This window comes from Oncorhynchus tshawytscha, unplaced genomic scaffold (genome assembly GCF_018296145.1).
Source record: "Oncorhynchus tshawytscha isolate Ot180627B unplaced genomic scaffold, Otsh_v2.0 Un_scaffold_1528_pilon_pilon, whole genome shotgun sequence".
NCBI classification, from domain to species: domain Eukaryota; kingdom Metazoa; phylum Chordata; class Actinopteri; order Salmoniformes; family Salmonidae; genus Oncorhynchus; species Oncorhynchus tshawytscha.
In genome coordinates, this window is record NW_024609832.1 from 939,152 (window position 1) to 960,048 (window position 20,897).

The 20,897-nt window shown below is 44.8% G+C and overlaps 1 protein-coding gene across 3 annotated transcripts in view; it reads right to left on the reverse strand.

Moving 5' to 3' along the window:
* adcy2b (adenylate cyclase 2b (brain)) overlaps positions 1-20,897 on the reverse strand; it is an 87,032-nt gene that overhangs the window by 45,984 nt on the left and 20,151 nt on the right. For all 3 annotated transcript variants that reach the window (XM_042319525.1, XM_042319524.1, XM_042319523.1), the window contains 3 exons: positions 10,920-11,081; positions 8,356-8,505; positions 3,806-3,963 (listed from right to left, as the gene is read on the reverse strand). In XM_042319525.1, the coding sequence (XP_042175459.1) occupies positions 3,806-3,963; positions 8,356-8,505; positions 10,920-11,081 (470 nt within the window). The remainder of the gene's footprint in view (positions 1-3,805; positions 3,964-8,355; positions 8,506-10,919; positions 11,082-20,897) is intronic.

Genomic DNA, 20,897 nt, shown 5'->3' on the forward strand with positions numbered 1-20,897 from the left:
AGTTAGTTGAGTAGAGTAGAGATGAGTAGAGTAGAGTAGAGTAGAGTAGAGTAGAGTAGAGTAGTGTAGAGTAGAGTAGAGTAGAGTAGAGTAGAGTAGGGCCGGGTAGGGTAGGGTCGGGTCGGGTAGGGTAGAGTAGGGTAGAGTAGAGTAGATTAGAGTAGGGTCGGGTAGAACAGGGTCAGGTAGAGTAGAGTAGAGTAGGGTTGGGTAGAGTAGAGTAGGGTAGAGTAGAGTATGATAGAGTAGAGTAGGTTAGATTAGAGTAGGATAGAGTAGAGTAGAGTAGTGTAGAGTAGAGTAGAGTAGAGTAGAGTAGAGTAGAGTAGAGTAGAGTAGAGTAGAGTAGAGAGTAGAGTAGAGTAGAGAGTAGAGTAGGGTAGAGTAGGGTAGAGTAGAGTAGGGCCGGGTAGAGTAGAGTAGGGTAGAGAAGACTAGGGTGGGGTAGAGTAGGTTCGGGTAGAAACGGGTCGGCTAGAGTAGATTAGAGTAGGGTTGAGTAGAGTAGGGTAGAGTAGAGTAGATGAGAGTAGAGTAGACGAGAGTAGAGTAGAGTTGGGTAGTGTAGAGTATGGTAGAGTAGAGTATGGTAGAGTTGAGTAGAGTATGATAGAGTGGAGTAGGTTAGAGTAGGATAGAGTAGAGTAGATTAGAGTAGGATAGAGTAGAGTAGAGAAGAGTAGGGTCGGGTCGGGTAGGGTAGAGGAGAGTAGAGTAGAGTAGGGTAGAGTACAGTCGGGTAGAGTAGTTTAGAGTAGGGTTGAGTAGAGTAGAGTAGAGTAGAGTAGACTAGAGTAGAGTAGAGTAGAGTAGAGTAGGGTTGGGTAGAGTAGAGTAGAGTAGGCTAGGGTAGAGTATGGTGGAGTAGAGTATGATAGAGTAGAGTAGAGTAGTGCAGAGTAGAGAAGAGTATGGCAGAATAGGGTTTGGTCGGGTAGGGTAGTAGAGTAGAGTAGAGTAGAGTAGAGTAGGGTAGAGTAGGGTCGGGTAGGATAGAGTAGAGTACAGTAGGGTAGGATAGAGTAGAGTAGAGTATAGTAGAGTAGTGTTGAGTAAGGTAGAGTAGAGTAGGGTGAAGTAGAGTAGGGTAGGGTAGAGTAGAGTAGAGTAGTGTAGAGTAGAGAAGAGAAGAGTAGGGTAGAGTAGGGTCGGGTAGGTTAGAGTAGAGTAGGGCTGGGTAGGGTAGGGTAGAGTAGGGTTGGGTCGGGTAGGGTAGGATATAGTAGAGTAGGGTAGAGTAGAGTAGATTAGAGTAGGGTCACGTAGAGTAGTTTCGGGTAGAGTAGATTAGGGTAGAGTAGAGTAGAGTATGGTTGGGTAGAGTAGAGTAGGGTAGGGTGGAGTAGAGTACAGTAGAGTAGAGTATGATAGAGTAGAGTAGAGTAGAGTAGAGTAGAGTAGAGTAGAGTAGAGTAGAGTAGAGTAGAGTAGAGTAGAGTAGAGTAGGGTCGGGTCGGGTAGGGTTGGGTAGGGTGGAGTAGGATAGAGTAGAGTAGGGTAGAGTAGAGTAGGGTAAAGTAGAGTAGGGTAGAGTAGAGTAGAGTAGAGTAGGGCCGGGTAGGGTAGAGTAGAGTAGGGTAGAGAAGACTAGGGTAGGGTAGAGTCGGGTCGGGTAGGGTAGGGTAGAGTAGGGTTGAGTAGAGTAGATTAGAGTAGGGTCGGGTAGAGTAGTGTAGATTAGAGTAGGGTTGAGTAGAGTAGAGTAGGGTTGGGTAGCGTAGTAGTGTAGATTAGAGTAGGGTTGAGTAGAGTAGAGTAGAGTAGGGTTGGGTAGCGTAGAGTAGAGTAGGGTTGGGTAGCGTAGAGTAGAGTAGAGTAGGGTTGGGTAGAGTAGTAGCGTAGAGTAGAGTAGAGTAGGGTTGGGTAGAGTAGGGTAGGGTAGAGTATGGTGGAGTAGAGTAGGGTTGAGTAGAGTAGAGTAGGGTTGGGTAGCGTAGAGTAGAGTAGAGTAGGGTTGGGTAGAGTAGGGTAGGGTAGAGTAGAGTATGGTGGAGTAGAGTATGGTAGAGTAGAGTATGGTAGAGTAGAGTAGAGTAGGTTAGAGTAGGATAGAGTAGAGTAGAGTAGAGTAGAGTAGGGTAGAGTAAAGTAGAGTAGTGTAGAGAAGAGAAGAGAAGAGTAGGGTAGAGTAGGGTTGGGTCGGGTAGGATTGGGTAGGGTAGAGTAGGGTAGGATAGAGTAGAGTAGAGTAGGGTAGGTTAGAGTAAGGTAGAGTAGAGTAGAGTAGGGTAGAGTAGAGTAGAGCCGGGTAGAGTAGAGTAGAGTAGGGTCGGGTAGAGTAGTGTAGAGTGGAGTAGAGAAGAGTAGGGTGGAGTAGGGTCGGGTAGTGTTGGGTAGGGTAGAGTAGGGTAGGATATAGTAGAGTAGAGTAGAGTAGGATAGCGAAGAGTAGAGTAGAGTAGAGTAGAGTAGAGTAGAGTAGAGTAGAGTAGAGTAGAGTAGAATAGGGTATGGTAGGGTAGAGTAGAGTACAGTAAAGTAGGGTTGGGTAGGGTGGAGTAGGGTAGGATGGAGTAGAGTAGGGTAGAGTAGAGTAGGGTAGAGTAGAGTAGGGCCGGGTAGGGTAGAGTAGAGTAGGGTAGAGAAGACTAGGGTAGGGTAGAGTCGGGTAGGGTAGTGTAGAGTAGGGTAGAGTAGAGTAGATTAGAGTAGGGTCGGGTAGAGTAGTGTAGATTAGAGTAGGGTTGAGTAGAGTAGAGTAGGGTTGGGTAGGGTAGAGTAGAGTAGAGTAGAGTAGGGTTGGGTAGAGTAGGGTAGGGTAGAGTAGAGTATGGTAGAGTAGAGTATGGTAGAGTAGAGTAGAGTAGCGTAGAGTAGAGTAGAGTAGAGTAGAGTAGAGTAGAGTAGAGTAAAGTAGAGTAGTGTAGAGAAGAGAAGAGTAGGGTAGAGTAGGGTCGGGTCAGGTAGGGTTGGGTAGGGTAGAGTAGGGTAGGATAGAGTAGAGTAGTGTAGGTTAGAGTAAGGTAGAGTAGGGTAGAGTAGAGTAGGGTTGAGTAGAGTAGAGCCGGGTAGAGTAGAGTAGAGTAGGGTAGAGAAGAGTAGGGTAGAGTAGAGTAGAGTAGAGTAGGGTCGGGTAGAGTAGTGTAGAGTAGAGTAGAGAAGAGTAGGGTGGAGTAGGGTCGGGTAGTGTTGAGTAGGGTAGAGTAGGGTAGGATATAGTAGAGTAGAGTAGAGTAGAGTAGAGTAGAGTAGAGTAGGGTAGCGAAGAGTAGGGTAGGGTAGAGAAGAGTAGGGTAGAGTAGAGTAGAGTAGAGTAGAGTAGAGTAGAGTAGAGTAGAGTAGAGTAATATAGGGTAGGGTAGGGTAGAGTAGAGTACAGTAGGGTAGAGTAGGGTCTGGTAGAGTAGAGTAGTAGAGTAGAGTAGAGAGTAGAGTAGAGTAGAGTAGAGTAGAGTAGAGTAGAGTAAGGTAGTGTAGAGTATAGTAGGGTAGAGTGGAGTAGAGTAGGGTTGAGAAGTATAGAGTAGAGTAGAGTAGAATAGGGTAGAGTAGGGAGGAGTAGAGTAGGGTAGAGTAGGGTAGGGTGAGAAGTATAGAGTAGAGTAGAGTAGAGTAGAATAGGGTAGAGCAGGGTAGTGTAGAGTAGAGTAGGGTAGAGTAGAGTAGAGTAGGGTAGTGTAGAGTAGAGTAGGGTAGAGTAGAGTAGGGTAGTGTAGAGTATAGTATAGTAGGGTAGAGTGGAGTAGAGTAGGGTAGGGTAGAGAAGGATAGAGTAGAGTAGAGTAGAGTAGAGTAGGGTAGATTAGGGTAGAGTAGAGTATAGTAGGGTAGAGTAGAATAAAGTAGAGAAGAGATAGATGTGTACCTGACGTTGGTGTGTCGTTGGACATAGAGGTTGTGAAAGTTGTTGGTTCCCTCTGCCCGGCCGAAGTCCCTGTCCCTTGGTCCCTGTAACCTCTGAATGATCTCTGCCTTCATCACACGGGCGATATGGGCCGGGAGCAGGGACAACAATAACCTCTCCTGAAGAGAGGGAGGGAGAGAGAGAGATATGTCCTGTGATGTCCAAATGAACTGTTTTAGGTGTACAGTGCACCCGGATATTTATGAGTGCATAGTATCAGGGCCAGGTCTCTCTATGGGTAATAACAGTAATATTAATGGAAGGTTACTAAAAGCTATTTCCTGTATTCAGTTTCTTAAATTGCAGGAAATGTACTTGATTCACAGTCTGCAATTAACCATGTGTGTGCATGTGTGTACATGCAGGCGCGTGTGTGTTTCCATTGATTGCAGTGAGTGTAAATCAGACTGACTAGCACTCATCACAACGTGGTCAATTATTTCTCCAGCAGCAGGCTGGGAAGGGAAGCAAACATTTAGATGTGGTACCTGCTCAACTCTAGGAACGCAGATCATCTCATTTAATTAAGAAGTTTTCCTCTCACTTCCTCCAGTTTCTGCTATCATGAACTTGATTATACGTCTTCATCTATGTACGCCAATAACATTTTCTCAAGCCTGCCTGCCCTCTGAGATACCAGATCAACGGGTCATTTTAAGTGATTTATAAACAGAAAATCACTTAGTTATTCTATTTCCAGCTTCTAAGAGCATCAGAGGATGTGGTGGTACGTAAGAGTCAGCCAGTTGTTATAATGCCTTTATGAAGTGACATTAAGATGACCTTAACGTCTATGTAGTGACATAATGAGGCAGAAAGAAAAGTGAGTCTGCTGGACAGAGATACCTTGTGTGTGTGTGTGTGTGTTGGATTTCAAAGTGAAGGAATTTATGATTTTTGCTTTGTCATAAACAGAAGGAAAATCAAAACAGCTGCATATTTTTTTTTAATCGATCAGACATTGTTTCAATTCAGAGGGTGGAGATGGAGAGGAGGGGAGCGAGGGAGGGAGGGAGGGAGGCAGGAAACGAAGGAAGAGAGGTTGTTAACAAGCAAAGTCTATTTTTAGCCACCAACCGCTGCAGTCTCTATCCTATCCCCAAACCTCTTCTGGATTTAATTTGCCACTGTGTTTTAAGCAATGGGCTCAAAGTGTGTGTGTGTGTGTGTGTGTGTGTGTGTGTGTGTGTGTGTGTGTGTGTGTGTGTGTTAATTTGCCTCTGTATTTTGGGAAAATTAGCCTGTGGTGTGTGAGGGACATAATGACCCTCCCTACTATCTACTAAGCTGCATTTATGAGTCACCCCCTAAGGCACCCATACAAACACACACATACACACACCCATACAAACACACACATACACACAAACACACATACACACACACCCATACAAGCACACACACACACACACACATACACACAAACACACCCATACAAACACGCATACACACACACCCATACAAACACCCATACAAACACCCATACAAACACCCATACAAACACACACATACACACACCCATACAAGCACATACAAGCACACACATACACACACACACACAAACACACACACACATCCATACAGACACACACATACACACACCCCCATACAAACACACACATACACACACACACACAAACACACACACATACAAACACACACACACTCCATACAGACACACACATACACACACACACACACCCCCATACAAGCACATACAAGCACACACATACACACACACACACACAAACACACACACATACAAACACACACACACATCCATACAGACACATACATACAAGCACATACAAGCACACACATACACACACACACACATACAAACACACACACACATCCATACAGACACACACATACACACACCCATACAAACACACACACGTACACACACACGTACACACACAAACACAAACACACACACCCACACACACCCATACAAACACACACATACACACACGCACACACACATACACACACCCACCCATACATACACACACATACACACACCCATACAAACACACACACACACACACACACACACACACACACACACACACACACCCATACAAATACACACACACACACACCCATACAAACACATACCCATACAAACACACACATACACACTGAAAAAAAGAGCGCCACCATCGATAGAGGTGCCGGTTTAACTCATGTTGAAACTGTCTAGTGTAAGTGATGTGATTGTCAAAGACACACTAACACCAGTTGGGAATGTCTAGAGGCAACATTGTTCATGTGGAAAGGGTCCAGACATGAGTTGAGGTGGAGGACAGGAGTTTATCGAGCTGCTAGATGTTCTTTACCATTCGGCCATCAGATTTGCCACCAAATCTATACTCCTCTGTAAACTGGTCATCTCTGTATACATGTCGCAAGACCCACTGGTTGATGCTTATTTATAAAACCCTCTTAGGCCTCACTCCCCCCTATCTGAGATATCTACTGCAGCCCTCATCCTCCACATACAACACCCGTTCGTTCTGGCAGTCACATTCTGTTAAAGGTCCCCAAAGCACACACATCCTTGGGTCGCTCGTCTTTTCAGTTCTCTGCAGCTAGCGACTGGAACGAGCTGCAACAAACACTCCAACTGGACAGTTTTATCTCCATCTCTTCATTCAAAGACTCAATCATGGACACTCTTACTGACAGTTGTGGCTGCTTTGCGTTATGTATTGTTGTTTCTACCTTCTTGCCCTTTGTGCTGTTGTCTGTGCCCAATAATGTTTGTACCATGTTTTGTGCTGCTACCATGTTGTGTTGCTACTATGTTGTTGTCATGTTGTGTTGCTACCATGTTGTTGTCATGTTGTGTTGCTACCATGCCGTTTTGTCATGAGTTGCTGCCTTGCTATGTTGTTGTCTTTAGGTCTCTCTTTATGTAGTGTTGTGTTGTCTCTCTTGCCGTGAAGTGTGTTTTGTCCTATATTTCTATGTTGTTTATTTTTGTATTACATTTTTTAATCCCAGCCCCCGTCCCCGCAGGAGGCCTTTTGCCTTTTAGTAGGCCGCCATTGTAAATAAGAATTTGTTCTAAACGGACTTGCCTAGTTAAATAAAGGTTAAATATAACTTTTTAAATATAGAGGTTGTCTCAACCTGCCATCCTGGAAACAGCTGAAGAGTTGAGAGGCAGAGTGGGGTTCTGCTGCTCCCGGGCTAGACCACCGGTTGGCTGACCAGGTCCACTGACTCTGTTCCCTGGCAACCTGGTTGATAACACACAGGTGTGAAATGGCCTTCTGATGCAGGACAATTGGTCGCCTACCTCAGCTGTAAGAAGTCACAAAGTTTGTCTCTATGTCCCAGGGCCAGAGAGAGGGCCAGAGAGAGGGCCAGAGAGAGGGTTTGAGAGAGGTTTTTCTACTGCTGCCCCAAAATGTATGAAGTAGATTTTAACTCAGAAGAAACCCTCTTGTGCAGGCATGGCTGTGTCCCCAGTTTCCGGTTTGTGAAGGCCAGTGATTTTAAGACACTGGAGGAGGCAGGAGTCCTGCAGCCCCATGCCGCCACCCGTTCCATGGCATGGATGGAGCGGGTAGTGAGGGTCAAGGTACTCACAGTGTCTGTGAGGCTGGACTGCCCAGCTTGAGTCATGCAATGCTGCTAGAGGTGTCCAGGCTGGTGGAGGAGGCCATCCCACCAAGTCAGGCCAGGTATCTTCAGCCAGAACAGGACAAGCGCACTGGTTAGGTGGAGGCTCTCATATGGGGGCTAGATGTGCATCCCGGTTCGGAGCCAGAGGCAGGTCGGGTCTGGTAACAGCAGGTTGACCAGGAGAGACTCAGGCTGTGTCGGTTGGGGTGCCAGCTGAGTGGCTGCAGGGCTGACTGGCAGTCTGCAGGTTGACCAGGAGAGACTCAGGCTGTGTCGGTTGGGGTGAGACTCAGGCTGTGTCGGTTGGGGTGCCAGCTGAGTGGCTGCAGGGCTGACTGGCAGTCTGCAGGTTGACCAGGAGAGACTCAGGCTGTGTCGGTTGGGGTGCCAGCTGAGTGGCTGCAGGGCTGACTGGCAGTCTGCAGGTTGACCAGGAGAGACTCAGGCTGTGTCGGTTGGGGTGCCAGCTGAGTGGCTGCAGGGCTGACTGGCAGTCTGCAGGTTGACCAGGAGAGACTCAGGCTGTATCGGTTGGGGTGCCAGCTGAGTGGCTGCAGGGCTGACTGGCAGTCTGCAGGTTGAAGCTCTGCCACTTGCTGCAGCACCGGGGAGCTCCGGCTTACCCCAAAACTAAGGTGCTGGTTTAGGTAAGGGACGATTGCTCTGGATACCCGGTTAGAGGCACAATGACGAACAGGACACAGATTCAAGTTCAATCCTTTATTTCCACAGGCACCGAATTGGCACTCTATTTTACTTATATATATATATATATATATATACACACACACAATGTATACTGCATAAGCTCTATGTGCTTGTGTGTATATGCGCATATGTCTATAACTGTTTATGTCTGTGCAAAGTAGGCCTACCTGCTGGTGTTTCTCAAACTCCAGTTTGATGGGGGACTTGATGCAGTTGCAGGTGTCCTGGTAGGTCTGTCTGAGGGCCAGGTTCATCAGGTGCTTATGGTATGCTCCAGCCAGGTTACCACACGTAAAGATAATGATGTTAGCCAGGATCTGATAGAGGAGAGGAGGGGTAGGGGGAGAGAGAGGAGAGGAGAGGAGAGGAGAGGAGAGGAGAGGAGAGGAGAGAGAGGAGAGGAGAGGAGAGGAGAGGAGAGGAGAGGAGAGGAGAGGAGAGGAGAGGAGAGGAGAGGAGAGGAGAGGAGAGGAGAGGAGAGGAGAGGAGAGGAGAGGAGAGGAGAGGAGAGGAGAGGAGAGGGAATAAAATAGCCTTAGTCCTCCTAGGAGAAAATTATTTTTACCATTTTACCAGACAACCAATCTAACAAACCCCAGACATTACCATTGCCATTCCTGACTTGCCGAGCTAAATAAAGGTAAAATAAAAAAATATAAATATAAAAATATCAAGGCTTTATTTAACTAATTATGTGACTTCTGAAGGTAATTGGTTGCACCAGATCTTATTTAGGGGCTTCATAGCAAAAGGGTTGAATACATATGCACACACCACTTTTCAGTTAAATAAAGTTTTTTAAACAGTTTCTTTTTTCTTTCACTTCACCATTTTCAACTATTTTGTGTTTGTGCATTACATGAAATACAAATACAAATCTATTTCAATTACAGGTTGTAATGCAACAAAGTAGGAAAAACGCAAAGGGGGATGAATACGTTTGCAAGGTGCTGTATTAGACTACAATGAAGAGCAAGACATGCCACTATGTTCTGGGCCAGCTGCAGCTTAACTAGGTCTTTCCTTGCAGCACTTGACCATATGACTGGACAATAATCACGATAAGATAAAAATAGAGCCTGCAGGATTTGCTTTGTGGATTGTGGTGTAAAAAAAGCAGAGCATCTCTTTATTGAGGACAAACCTCTCCCCATCTTTACAACCATTGAATCTATATATTTTTATACCATGACCAGCTAAGGTGACACCAAGTAATTTAGTCTCCTCAACTTGTTCAACAGCGACACCATTCATTACCAGATTCAGCTGAGGTCTAGAACTTAGGGAATGATTTGTACCAAATAAAATGCTCTTAGTTTTAGAGTTGTTCAGGATCAGGATGTATTTTTTTAAATACAATTATATATTTTTTTAACCATTTTTCTCCCCAATTACATGGTATCCAAATGTTAGTCGTTACTGTCTTGTCTCACAGTGGCCTCACACATCAGACACCCCCTAACTGACTGATGCATGGGTCTCATACAGACACGATGAAACGTCACAATGGTCAGCTGGTGGGAAAGAAGGTGTGTAGAAGAACACAGATGCTATTGGAGACTTGAATCAAATACTGAAAGAGTCACATGTGAATGACTCAATCAAGAGAAATGTAAATCCCCCCCCCCCTCTCTCTCTAACATACACACAGAGGAGACTCATAAAGATAAACTCAGTGTCTGACGCCAGTGCAGATGAAGTCTTCTATAATCTAATAACCCAATGTACATCTATACAACTCAATAACACATTATTGCCCCATAAACCTGCCCTAGTACACAAATATTGTTCATGTAGTTTGCCACTATGTCAACATCAGGCTCATCAAAGCCCTGTAAATAAATAGACACGGGTCTTCAGAAGACCAGGCAATAAGTGTGTTTAATACATGTTTATTTACAGAGACATGTAAAGGGTTTTTCCAGTAGACCATGGTGTGTGTGTGTGTGACTGTGTGTGACTGTGTGTGTGTGTGTGTGTGTGTGTGTGTGTGTGTGTGTGTGTGTGTGTGTGTGTGTGTGTGTGTGTGTGTGTGTGTGTGTGTGTGTGTGTGTGTGTGTGTGTGCGCACGCAAGCACCCTGAGAGGGATAGAGATAGGCTGAGGTTGTGTGTACCTGTGTCACAGACTTTGTGGGTAACATCCAAGCCTTTTATTTCTGGCTATGTGAAAATATTGTTAGCATTGACCAACAGCACAGACATACTGACGCATTAAGTTCTGTTGTACCTTCACTGACCTAGCTAGCTTCGATAGAGCAGGACATTATGCCCAGTTCATTTATTCCTCGGCAGCATCCAAGATGGCATCCTATTCCCTATGTTGTGCACTACGTTTGACCAGGGCCTGTAGAGAATAGGATGCTATTTGGCACACAGGCTCAGCCTCTAGCCCCAGCTCTCAGAGTAGCTATTCATTTAGACTGAGAGCTCTACTCTGGTAATGAGGAGCGTACTGAGGGCCCACACAGAGCAGAGGGAGAGAGAGAGAGAGAGATCGGGAGGAGAGAGAGGGGGGCAAACAGAGAGAGCCGCTGGATAGAAGCAGGTTGATGTTGATTGTCTTGCCCTGGAGGCAGAACTGAGTGATTTCCAGTAGATGGGCCAACTGTCAAAATGGGTTATATCATAAAAATGTATGAAAATAAAATGTGTGTATGTGGTGTGTGTGAGTGTGTGCTTTGAATCTGTGTGTGTGTTTATGTTTAAATGTGTGTGTGCGTGTACCCTTACCTGCCACACCAGTGGTTCCAAGGCTTCTGCAGTAAACGCCAGACACACACTGAGTGTGATTGTGTGTGATAAACATGTGATGATGCTGGCTAGGACTGCTCCCCTCATGGAGAACGGCAGCATGGTGTAGACCACAAACACTATGAACAGGAAGAAGGACACCTGGGAGAGAGGAAGACACAGGATGTTACCGGGGGAAACTTTAACATGCTACACCACAAACACTGTGAATAGGAAGAAGGGAGAAAGGAAGTAGGAAGTCATAGGGAGATTCTCAATTGGACAAAAGTTTGTCCTCTCCTCGACTCCTCCATCCTCTTTTCTTCTGTGATTCGGAAACCAAATAAGTGGTTGAGTGGTCGAGGGGATTGTCAATTCGTTAGTAGGCAAACGAAGGAGTCTGCTCCACTCCTCAATTACCTTCTTTGACAGAGGATGCACAAGAGCGTCCTCACGGCATCTAGCACAGTGTTTTACAATATTCCACAACCCTTTGCATCAGCTGTTGTTTTCTTGATGGAGAAAAGCATGCACACATTTAAAAACAATACTCTACTTAATGTTTATCTATAAAATGTCTGCCACAACTAGCTACATTTGTTGTATCACTTTACACATTTATTTTGGGATCCACCCAGGTAAACAATCCTTTGTCTGAAGACGCGTGGGTCGAGAAAGAGAGTCTAATTTCATACAAGCGCATCTGTTTCCAGAAGATGGAGGTGAGCAAAACCAATTGAGATTCTCCCCATTAAATATTACAGGGAGACACTTTAACATGTTACACGATGACATCCTGGGAGAGAGGAAGTAATGGAACATTCCAAGAAATCACTTCTGTCACTGCACTATGTTCCACCAGGCATCAGCACAAACTTTTCTCTGACTCTTAAATGTTTGGTCTACTACATAAATCATGACTAGGGTTACAAAATTCTGCAAACTTATCCAAAAATACCCCGTTTTCCAGAAATTCTGGTTGCATGATTCCGGATTTCCTGCTGATTCCTGGAATCTTCCAATCATAATTTTTGGGAAAACCCCTGAATTTTGGGAAAGTTAACAGAATTTTGCAACCCTAATCATGAATCACATGTGTACATTAGCCTACTGAGCTAAATCCTTAGGCAAGTTTGCTCATCATACAACATTAGTTTGGGGAACCTTTTGCAGCACAGAGTTAATAACAGCCTAAATCATACCACGTTATAGTCATAGCACTACTGATATACCAGGATCAGAACAGGAAAGGAGGAGCTGGACACAGGAACTAAACAAACAGATAAGGAGGTCATGGCTCAGAGCGTATCCCATCACAACCCATGGCCCTGACTCCATGCAGCACCATGGACACGAACCAAGACCTCACTAACAGGAAGTGGTGTCTGACAGGGACAGGAAGTAGGAAGTGGAATAGGAAGTCAACAAAGGGTCACAGTGCGTGTCTATATCACAGTAGTTCAAGGGGTAAGGGTTCAGGAAAGACAAAGAGATGACAGACACTATGACTACGAGAGGGATAGAGGGATATTGTGCAGAGATTTGATTTACTAGGATTCCCATTAGCCGACGCCAATGGTGACAGCTAATCGTACTGTTGTCCGACATATAACGAAAAAGACATTACAGACAAAAGACTTACAATTTACATACATTAAAAAAACGAACATGTAGTGTGTGTGTGCATCTATCACATACATGTCAGTACATACACACAACAAGTAGGTCAAATGGGGGAGACTGTTGTGCCGTGAGATGTTGCTTAATTTGTTTTTTTGAAACCAGGTTTGCTGTTCACTTGAGCTATATAAGATGGAAGGGTGTTCCATGCACTCATGGCTCTGTATAATACTGTATATAAGATGGAAGGGTGTTCCATGCACTCATGTCTCTGTATAATACTGTATATAAGATGGAAGGGTGTTCCATGCACTCATGGCTCTGTATAATACTGTATATAAGATGGAAGGGTGTTCCATGCACTCATGGCTCTGTATAATACTGTATATAAGATGGAAGGGTGTTCCATGCACTCATGTCTCTGTATAATACTGTATATAAGATGGAAGGGTGTTCCATGCACTCATGTCTCTGTATAATACTGTATATAAGATGGAAGGGTGTTCCATGCACTCATGTCTCTGTATAATACTGTATATAAGATGGAAGGGTGTTCCATGCACTCATGTCTCTGTATAATACTGTATATAAGATGGAAGGGTGTTCCATGCACTCATGGCTCTGTATAATACTGTATATAAGATGGAAGGGTGTTCCATGCACTCATGGCTCTGTATAATACTGTATATAAGATGGAAGTGTGTTCCATGCACTCATGTCTCTGTATAATACTGTATATAAGATGGAAGGGTGTTCCATGCACTCATGGCTCTGTATAATACTGTACATTTCCTTGGATTTCTTCTGGACCTGGGGACTGTGAAAGGATCCCTGATGGCATGTCTGGGGGTGTAACTGTGTGTCAGTGATGTATGTAAGTTGACTATGCAATGGTATTTCCATAAAAACAAGAAGTGACGCAGTCAGTCTTTCCTCAACTCTTAGCCAAAACAGACGGGCATGCATAGTGTTAATACAGTGGCCTGTGAAAGTATTCACGCCCGTGGCATTTTTCCTGTTTTGTTGCCTTACAACCTGGAATTTAAATAGATTTTTTGGCAGTGTTGTATCATTTGATTTACACAACATGCCTACCACTTTGAAGATGCAAAATATGTTTTCTTGTGGAACAAACAAGAAATAAGAAAGAAAATATAGAAAGCTTGAGCGTGCATAACTATTCACCCCCCCAAAAGTCAGTACTTTGTAGAGCCACCTTTTGCAGCAAGTACAGCTGCAAGTTTCTTGGGGTATGTCTCTGTAAGCTTGGCACATCTAGCCACTGGGACTTTTGTCCATTCTTCAAGTCAAAACTGCTCCAGCTCCTTCAAGTTGGATGGGTTCCACTGGTGTACCGCAATCTTTAAGTAATTCCACAGATTCTCCATTGGATTGAAGTCTGAGGTTTGCCGCTTGCTTAGTGGTGTTACAGACTCTAGGGCCTTTCAGAACAGGTGTATATACAGTGCCTTGCGAAAGTATTCGGCCCCCTTGAACTTTGCGACCTTTTGCCACATTTCAGGCTTCAAACATAAAGATATAAAACTGTATTTTTTTGTGAAGAATCAACAACAAGTGGGACACAATCATGAAGTGGAACGACATTTATTGGATATTTCAAACTTTTTTAACAAATCAAAAACTGAAAAATTGGGCATGCAAAATTATTCAGCCCCTTTACTTTCAGTGCAGCAAACTCTCTCCAGAAGTTCAGTGAGGATCTCTGAATGATCCAATGTTGACCTAAATGACTAATGATGATAAATACAATCCACCTGTGTGTAATCAAGTCTCCGTATAAATGCACCTGCACTGTGATAGTCTCAGAGGTCCGTTAAAAGCGCAGAGAGCATCATGAAGAACAAGGAACACACCAGGCAGGTCCGAGATACTGTTGTGAAGAAGTTTAAAGCCGGATTTGGATACAAAAAGATTTCCCAAGCTTTAAACATCCCAAGGAGCACTGTGCAAGCGATAATATTGAAATGGAAGGAGTATCAGACCACTGCAAATCTACCAAGACCTGGCCGTCCCTCTAAACTTTCAGCTCATACAAGGAGAAGACTGATCAGAGATGCAGCCAAGAGGCCCATGATCACTCTGGATGAACTGCAGAGATCTACAGCTGAGGTGGGAGACTCTGTCCATAGGACAACAATCAGTTGTATATTGCACAAATCTGGCCTTTTTGGAAGAGTGGCAAGAAGAAAGCCATTTCTTAAAGATATCCATAAAAAGTGTCGTTTAAAGTTTGCCACAAGCCACCTGGGAGACACACCAAACATGTGGAAGAAGGTGCTCTGGTCAGATGAAACCAAAATTGAACTTTTTGGCAACAATGCAAAACGTTATGTTTGGCGTAAAAGCAACACAGCTCATCACCCTGACCGCACCATCCCCACTGTCAAACATGGTGGTGGCAGCATCATGGTTTGGGCTGGCTTTTCTTCAGCAGGGACAGGGAAGATGGTTAAAATTGATGGGAAGATGGATGGAGCCAAATACAGGACCATTCTGGAAGAAAACCTGATGGAGTCTGCAAAAGACCTGAGACTGGGACAGAGATTTGTCTTCCAACAAGACAATGATCCAAAACATAAAGCAAAATCTACAATGGAATGTTTCAAAAATAAACATATCCAGGTGTTAGAATGGCCAAGTCAAAGTCCAGACCTGAATCCAATCGAGAATCTGTGGAAAGAACTGAAAACTGCTGTTCACAAATGCTCTCCATCCAACCTCACTGAGCTCGCGCTGTTTTGCAAGGAGGAATGGGAAAAAATGTCAGTCTTTCGATGTGCAAAACTGATAGAGACATACCCCAAGCGACTTACAGCTGTAATCGCAGCAAAAGGTGGCGCTACAAAGTATTAACTTAAGGGGGCTGAATAATTTTGCACGCTCAATTTTTCAGTTTTTGATTTGTTAAAAAAGTTTGAAATATCCAATAAATGTCGTTCCCCTTCATGATTGTGTCCCACTTGTTGTTGATTCTTCACAAAAAAATACAGTTTTATATCTTTATGTTTGAAGCCTGAAATGTGGCAAAAGGTCACAAAGTTCAAGGGGGCCGAATACTTTCGCAAGGCACTGTATACTGAGATCATGTGACAGATCATGTGACACTTAGATTGCACACAGGTGGGCTTTATTTAACTAATTATGTGACTTCTGAAGGTAATTGGTTGCACCAGATCTTATTTAGGGGCTTCATAGCAAAAGGGTTGAATACATATGCACACACCACTTTTCTGTTTAAAAAATAATAATTTTGAAACAAGTTTCTTTTTTCTAGATCTCAGCAGTTATTTCACTGTAGAGCCTCTAGCCCTGCTCAATATGCCTTAACCAACCATGTTGTCCCACCTCCTACATATGCGATGACATCACCTGGTTTAAACATCTCTAGAGACTATATCTCTCTCTCATCATTACTCAATGCCTAGGTTTACCTCCAATGTACTCACATCCTACCTTACCCTTGTCTGTACACTATGCCTTGAATCTATGCTATCGTGCCCAGAAACCTGCTCCTTTTACTCTCTGTTCCGAACATGCTAGACGGCCAGTTCGTATAGACATTAGCCGTACCCTTATCCTACTTCTCCTCTGTTCCTCTGTTGATGTAGAGGTTAATCCAGGTCCTGCAGTGCCTAGCTCCACTCCTACTCCCCAGGTGCTCTCATTTGTTGACTTCTGTAACCGTAAAAGCCTTGGTTTCATGCATGTTAACATTAGAAGCCTACTCCCTAAGTTTGTTTTACTCACTGCTTTAGCACACTCTGCCAACCTGGATGTCTGAATCCTGACTTAGGAAAACCACCAAAAACCATCGTAAACTATAACATTTTCCACCAAGATAGAACTGCCAAAGGGGGCGGTGTTGCAATCTACTGCAAAGATAGCCTGCAGAGTTCTGCATTACTATCCAAGTATGTACCCAAATAATTTGAGCTTCTACTTCTAAAAATTCACCTTTCTAGAAACAAGTCTCTCACTGTTGCCGCTTGCTATAGACCTCCCTCTGCCCCCAGCTGTGCCCTCGATACCATATGTGAATTGATTTCCCCCCATCTATCTTCTGAGCTTGTGCTACTAGGTGACCTAAACTGGGACATGCTTAACACCCCGGCGATCCTACAATCCAAGCTTGATGCCCTCAATCTCACACAAATTATCAAACTCCAAATCCATAAACACAGGCAACCTCATAGATCTCACCCTAACTAACTCACCCTCCAAATGCACCTCTGCTGTTTTCAATCAAGATCTCAGCGATCACTGCCTAATTGCCTGCATCTGTAATGTGTCTGCGACCAAACGACCACCCCTCATCACTGTCAAACGCTCCCAAAAACACTTCTGCAAGCAGGCCTTTCTAATCAACCTGGCCGGGGTATCCTGGAATGACATTGACCTCATCCTGCAGTAGATGATGCCTGGCTATTCTTTAAAAGTGCCTTCCTCACCATCTTAAATAAGCATGCCCTATTCAAAAAATTGAGAACTAGGAATAGATAGAGTCCTTGGTTCACTCCAGACCTGTCTGCCCTTGACCAGCACAAAATCATCCTGTGGCGTTCTGCATTAGCATCGAATAGCCCCCGTGATATGTAACTTTTCAGGGAAGTTAGGAACAAATATACACAGGCAGTTAGGAAAGCTAAGGCTAGCTTTTTCAAACAGAAATTTGCATCCTGGAGTACTTCAAAAAAGTTCTGGGAAACTGTCAAGTCCATGGAGAATAAGAGCACCTCCTCCCAGCTGCCCACTGCACTGAGGCTAGGAAACACTGTCACCACCAATAAATCCACTATAATTGAGAATTTCAGTAAGCATTTCTCTACGGCTGGCCATGCTTTCCACATGGCTACCCCTACCCCGGTCAACTGCCTGGCACCCTCCACAGCAACCCGCCAAAGGGCCCACCATTTATCCTTTACCCAAATCCAGATAGCTGATGTTCTGAAAGAGCTGCAAAATCTGGACCCCTACAAATCAGCCGGGCTAGACAATCTGGACCCTCTCTTTCTAAAATGATCTGCCGAAATTGTTGCAACCCCTATTACTAGCCTGTTCAACCTCTCTTTCGTCTCGTCTGAGATTCCCAAAGATTGGAAAGCTGCCGCGGTCATCAGCCTCTTCAAAGGGGGTGACACTCTAGACCCAATCTGCTACAGACCTATATCTATCCTACCCTGTCTTTCTAAGGTCTTCGAAAGCCAAGTTAACAAACAGATTACCGACCATCTCGAATCCCACCGTACCTTCTCCGCTATGCAATCTGGTTTCAGAGCTGGTCATGGGTGCACCTCAGGCCCGCTCAAGGTCCTAAACGACATCATAACCACCATCGATAAGAGACATTACTGTGCAGCCGTATTCATCGACCTGGCCAAGGCTTTCGACTCTGTCAATCACCACATTCTTATTGGCAGACTCGACAGCCTTGGTTTCTCAAATGATTGCTTTGCCTGGTTTACCAACTACTTCTCTGATAAAGTTCCGTGTGTCAAATCGGAGGGCCTGTTATCCGGATCTCTGGCAGTCTCTATGGGGGTGCCACAGGGTTCAGTCCTCAGGCCGACTCTCTTCTCTGTTTGCATCAATGATGTTGCTCTTGTTGCTGGTGATTCTCTGATACACCTCTACGCAGACGACACCATTCTGTATACTTCTGGCCCCTCTTTGGACACTGTGTTAACTAACCTCCAAATGAGCTTCAATGCCATACAACACTCCTTTCGTGGCCTCCAATTGCTCTTAAATGCAAGTAAAACTAAATGCATGCTTTTCAACCGATCACTGCCCGCACCTGCTCGCCCGTCCAGCATCACTACTCTGGATGGCACCGACTTAGAATACGTGGACAACTACAAATACCTAGGTGTCTGGTTAGACTGTAAACTCTCCTTCCAGAGTCACATTAAGCATCTCCAATCCAAAATTAAATCTAGAATCGGCTTCCTATATCACAACAAAGCATCCTTCACTCATGCTGCCAAACATACCCTCGTAAAACTGACCATCCTACCGATCCTCGACTTCGGTGATGTCATCTATAAAATAGCTTCCAACACTCTACTCAACAAACTGGATGCAGTCTATCACAGTCCCATCCGTTTTGTAACCAAAGCCCCATATACTACCCACCATTGCGACCTGTACGCTCTCGTTGGTTGGCCCTCGCTTCATACTTGTCACCAAACCCACTGGCTACAGGTTATCTACAAGTCTCTGTTAGGTAAAGCCCCGCCTTATCTCAGCTCACTGGTCACCATAGCAGCACCCACTTGTAGCACGCGCTCCAGCAGGTGCATCTCACTGGTCACCCCCAAAGCCAATTCCTCCTTTGGTCATCTTTCCTTCCAGTTCTCTGCTGCCAATGACTGGAACAAACTGCAAAACTCAGAGACTCATATCTCCCTCACTAGCTTTAAGCACCAGCTGTCAGAGCAGGTCACAGATCACTGCACCTGTACATAGCCCTTCTGTAAACAGCCCATTTATCTACCTACCTCATCCCCATACTGTATTTATTCATTTATCTTGCTCCTTTGCACCCCAGCATCTCTACTTGCACATTTATCTTCTGCACATACACCATTCCAGTGTTTAATTGCTATATTGTAATCACTTCGCCACCATGGCTGATTTTTTTGCCTTAACTCCCTTATCTTACCTCATTTGCACTCACTTTATATACTTTTTTGTTTTCTTTTGTTCTACTGTATTATTGACTATGTTTTGTTTATTCCGTGTGTAACTGTGTTGTTGTATGTGTCGAATTGCTACGCTTTATCTTGGCCAGGTCACAGTTGCAAATGAGAACTTGTTCTCAACTAGCCTACCTGGTTAAATAAAGGTGAAATAAAATCAAATAAAATAACTAACTAAATCAAAATTGTATTTGGTCAAACACAATTTTTTTCAACGGTTTGCTAAGAGCTGGCAGCAAGCTGATAGGTCTGCTGTTAGAACCAGTAAAGGCCACTTTACCATTCTATAGCGGAATGACTTTGGCTTCCCTCCAGGCCTGAGGACAAAGACTTTCATCTAGGCTCAGATTAAAGATATGACAGATGGGAGTGGCTATAGAGTCAGCTACCATCCTCAATAGCTTTCCATCTAAGTTGTCAATGCCAGGAAGTTTGTCATTATTGATCGATAACAATATTTTTTCCACCTCTCCCACAGAGAGAGAGAGAGAGAGATTTTGAAAGAGAGGGAATTGTTGGAGGTTGAAAGTGACAGTGACACTATCCAGCCCAGCCGTTTTCCAACAAGAGATGCAATTCTTACCACCAACCCTGACCTTGACTTAATTAAGAACAAATAGCTTTGGTGCTGCCAGCTCATCATTTCTGCTGATATTGACATTGTTTCTGTTCTTAAATGGCCATTTAGTGACAAACAGCAATGTGAGAAGGGATATGGATGTTCTATTGTTGTTGTTTTACTGTTGACAGTTGGTTTTCTCATCCTTTATTTGCTACAGTCAAACGTTAGATGGTCTACTTTTCCAAGTTTATACATTGTTTTCTCTCCCATCATGCTCTTTCCCTTTCTCCATCTCCTCTCTCCCACCCCTTCTCTCTCCTTCCCGCAAGCCAGCCAGCCGGGTCAGAATGAGGGAGGGATGTGATGGTACCAGGTGTCTGGAGCTCTGGTCCAATCTGGCTTCCACTAATACCTGCTCTCTCCTGGGAGATTCAATCAGGTCCAGACACAACCAACTCCTCAGCTGAAAGGGCTGCTGTGGGTGTGTGTTTATGTGTGTGACAGATTGTGTGTGTGACTGTTACTAAGCAGAACATAACCTGTTCTAAACTTTCAGATTCTCTCTCTCTCTCTCTCTCTCTCTCTCTCTCTCTCTCCTCCCTCTCTCTCTCCACCCCTCTCTCTCTCTCCTCTCTCCCTCTCTCTCTCTCCCTCTCTCTCTACACCCCTCTCTCTTCCTCTCTCTCTCTCTCTCTCTCTCTCTCTCTCTCTCTCCCTCCCACACCCCTCCACACCCCTCTCTCTCCCTCCCCACACTCTCTCTCTCTCTCTCTCTCTCTCTCTCTCTCTCTCTCTCTCTCTCTCCTCTCCCTCTCTCCCTCTCTCTACACCTCTCTCTCCCCACACTCTCTCTCTCTCTCTCTCCTCTCTCTCTCTCTCTTTCCGTCTCTCCCTCCCCACTCTCTCTCTCTCTCTCTCCCTCTCCCACCCCTCTCTTTCTGTCTCTCCCTCCCCACACTCTCTCTCTCTCTCCACTCCCCTCTCCCTTTCCGTCTCCACACCCCTCCTCTCCCCCACACTCTCTCTCTCTCTCTCTCTCCTGTTTGAGAACAGACTGTAGTCGCAGCAGTAGTGGCA